Consider the following 3333-nt stretch of genomic DNA (forward strand, 5'->3'; position numbering starts at 1 on the left):
CCTGCACGGCACAGGCCCAGGACCAGTCTGACCTGCTGAATAACAGCGGCTGGAGAACTTCCCTGGATTAATTCCTGTTTGAAGGAGAGCAGCTTTTAGGAAAACATCCTATCTTGAGTTACAAGGGTCAGTGATGGAGCATCCCCCAGGACCCTCAGTAAATGGCTCCAATGGTGAATTCCCCTCCCTGCGAAGCACTTACACCGTAGTTCCTGTCTGAATGTGTCTGGCTTCAACTCCCAGCTGTGAGATCATGTTACATCTTCCTCTGCTAGACTGAAGAGCCACTAGTTAGTATTTGTTCCCCTTGTAGATACGTGCAGACTGTACAGGAGGCACCAGGGGTGCTGGCCTAGGAGGGGTCACTAGGGATCATCACAGGGGGATCTGAGGGAGAGGAACAGTGGGGTGTGACCCCTGGTGGAGGGGGGATGGGCTGGACAGTTTGCTGCCATCTGCACCTTTTTCCTTCCCCAGGGCCAAGGGCTGGTTTCCCTCTTCCCCTTTTGAGAGTCTCTGAGACAAGTCCTGACACAGCGAGGAAGCCTTGCTTGTCTGGACCTGCAGGAGAAAGTGCCCCGGTCTCAGGCCCTGCTGCTCTCTGGGCTCGTGTTGGTGCGAGGCTGTATCTGTGCAGCACGTCTCGCTGTGAGGAGGGGTCTGCAAGGCCCCCGCCAAGGGCACAGTCCTGGCATTAGCAGGCGTTGGCACAGCAGCTCTGTGACTCGGAGCTCCTCGGGGATTGGGGGAGCAGAGGAAGCTGGAGAAGGAGCTGGGCTTGGGGTGAGCTGCCCTCAGACCCGTCTCCTTGGCAGGCTGCCTCGCTGCAGAGGAGCGGTGCATGCTGGGTACTGCAGTCTCCACAGGCCACACTGTCCTATAGCCGTCCTCCTTTGGCGCGGGAGGCTGGGGCTGGGGCCGGGGCTGGCTGTGCCCTCCCCACCCTGGACTTCGTGCTGCTGCTGCTTGTTTCCAGAGAGCCACGAACGAGCTGGATCAAGTGCCGAGTCCAGAGCTGGGCAGTGAGGGCTTCTTCTACCGGCACGGGCACCGCGGGCTGCTCACCCTCCAGCTCCTCTCGCAGCTGGCCGACAGCACCACCATGAAGGATTCCTACCGCAGGCCCCGGAGGACCGGGCTGCCTGTGAGAGGTGAGGCCCGGGGCCCTGGAGCAGCTCGGGTGGGGGGCGCAGGGATGTGGTTCCATGTGCTCCAGTGTGAAGGTGGGGTGGTGTAGTACCCTGGGCCACTCGCCTGTCCCTGTGCTCTGGGGCCTGTCTCTGCCCCACTGGCTTCCCCGGGGCCTGCAGGCTCAGTCTCTGTGTGGAGATGGGCCCCATCGCCAAGACCCAGTGTGGCTGGGCGGGCCTGGCAGCGCTGGTCTGTGGAAGGGTGAGCGCCCCACCTCCGCCATGGCAGCCCCCATCCCTGTTCCACGGGCAGGGAGCCCACCTGGCTTGGGGGCAGTAACAGTATCAGGCAGTCTTAGCTTTTCCTCCAGGCAGCACCCAAGCTTTTTGTAACTGTGTATGCAGGGATCACTTACCCACCACTGGAATGCAGCTGCCTCTGGGGTGGGGCATGCCAGCTGTTTAACAGCCCCACAGCGACACAGCCATTTGGGACAGGAAATGAAGCTGTACCATGGTGTGTGAGGCGGCACAGTGGGGGCAGGGGGGTGAGTAGGGATGCAGCAGGACCGGCCTGTGCTCCGTGCTGCTGTAATGCTGTGTGTAACGGCCCCTGCCTCCCTCACGTCTCAGGCTGGCTGATCTGTGACCCCCCTACGCCGCTCCTTGCGGGCTGGTGCTCATGGGCTCTCGGCTGGGCAGCATGGCTCACTCTGGGTCTCTGGCACCTGGGCTGTATCTGTGGGTCTAGGTCGCTGCCCTTCCCTATCTGGCCATGGTGCTCCCTGCGCCTCGTGGGCTGCCCTGGTGTTTTCTCTTGGCCTCCCAGCCCGCCCCACGCCGCTGCCTTGGCAGGGGCTCTGAGTCCAGGAGATGCAGTACAGTGCCTGCCCCCGTCTCTCCCTGCAGGGCAGCGGGAGGCCATGCTGGAGTTAATGCTGTACCAGAAATACAGGTGAGTCTGCTGCCCCTTCCCTGCCCACGCTCAGGCTCCCTGCAGGGAGGGCGGGTAGGGCAGTGCAGGGGCTGGCAATGGGCAGGCTGTCTATGCTGCAGGGGGAGATGGATCTCCAGCCTGGGTAGCAGCCCTCACCAGGCCGCTCTGAATCACAGTTGGGCATTGCAGCTGCAGCAGGGGCTCGGGCTAGCCCCCCGGGCTCTAGCCCGCCCGCCCTACCGACGCCGGGGGCCAAGTGTGGGCTCCCCCTGAGTCTCCGCTGGTGCTGCAGCGTCTCCATTAGGGTGACCAGACAGCAAGTGTGAAAAATCGGGACCGGGGGGTGGGTGGGGGGTAATAGGAGCCTATATCAGAAAAAGACCCAAAAATCGGGACTGTCCCTATAACATCGGGACATCTGGTCACCTTAGTCTCCATTGCTGTTCTTAGCGTGCTGGCCGGAGTCCCACTAGCGGAGTCCGTCCCCCCGGCGGGGAGGCTGGGTGCCAGCTGTGGTGGAGAGACGAGCGCTGAGCAGCCGGTGCTGGAGAAGAGCCTGTGGAAATGCCCCTGATGTGCTGCTTGGCTGCCCTGGCACTGCCAACATTCCTATGCCTCCTGTCCCCGCTGGGTGCTGCTTGCCCTGGATTCCCGGCCCCAGCCCTGGGTACAGGCCCTCCAGATTTCCACAGCTCCAGCACAGTGTCACAGGGCGCCCCATGGGGCTAGGGCAGGGGGACATCCTGTGGGGGTCCTGATCACTGAGGTGCTGGGGGAGCCAGATTGGGAGCTGGGGGGGGGGGTGCGTCTGTCTCGCGCGCAGTTTTATCTTGCATACCTAGAGCCCCAGCCCGGCACGGCCCCTCCCGAGGCTGCCCGGCCCAGACGGGTGCTCAGCCTGGAGGGGGGTATGAGACACTTGGCTGGCCCAGGCCCCGCCAGGTGAGCGCTCCGTGTGGCCCAGTGCTGGGTACCTGTCTGGACTGCAGCACCCCTGCGGGGCGGCTGGCGGGCTCACTGAGGTGGGTCACTGCTGCGAAGGGCCTGGGGCCAGTGCCGGCTGGTTCCTGGTTCAGCCCTGTGGTGACAGGGCAGTGTGGGCCTGGACCCCAGAGCTCAGAGTTCGGGGGGGGCAGGGCTGGGTCCCCAGGGACAGGGCAGCGTGGGCCCGGACCCCAGAGCTCAGAGTTCGGGGGGGCCGGGCTGGGTCCCTAGGGACAGGGCAGCGTGGGCCCGGACCCCAGAGCTCAGAGTTCGGGGGGGCAG

At 63.9% G+C, this 3333-nt stretch overlaps 1 protein-coding gene across 1 annotated transcript in view; it reads left to right on the forward strand.

Moving 5' to 3' along the window:
- SPAG8 (sperm associated antigen 8) overlaps positions 1–3333 on the forward strand; it is a 12266-nt gene that overhangs the window by 6201 nt on the left and 2732 nt on the right. Inside the window, exons 3-4 of the mRNA XM_026658208.2 lie at positions 977–1151; positions 2040–2085. Coding sequence (XP_026513993.2) covers positions 977–1151; positions 2040–2085 — 221 coding nt within the window. The remainder of the gene's footprint in view (positions 1–976; positions 1152–2039; positions 2086–3333) is intronic.

Source organism: Terrapene carolina, unplaced genomic scaffold (assembly GCF_002925995.2).
Source record: "Terrapene carolina triunguis isolate 2854851 unplaced genomic scaffold, T_m_triunguis-2.0 Scaffold408, whole genome shotgun sequence".
Classification (NCBI taxonomy): domain Eukaryota; kingdom Metazoa; phylum Chordata; order Testudines; family Emydidae; genus Terrapene; species Terrapene triunguis.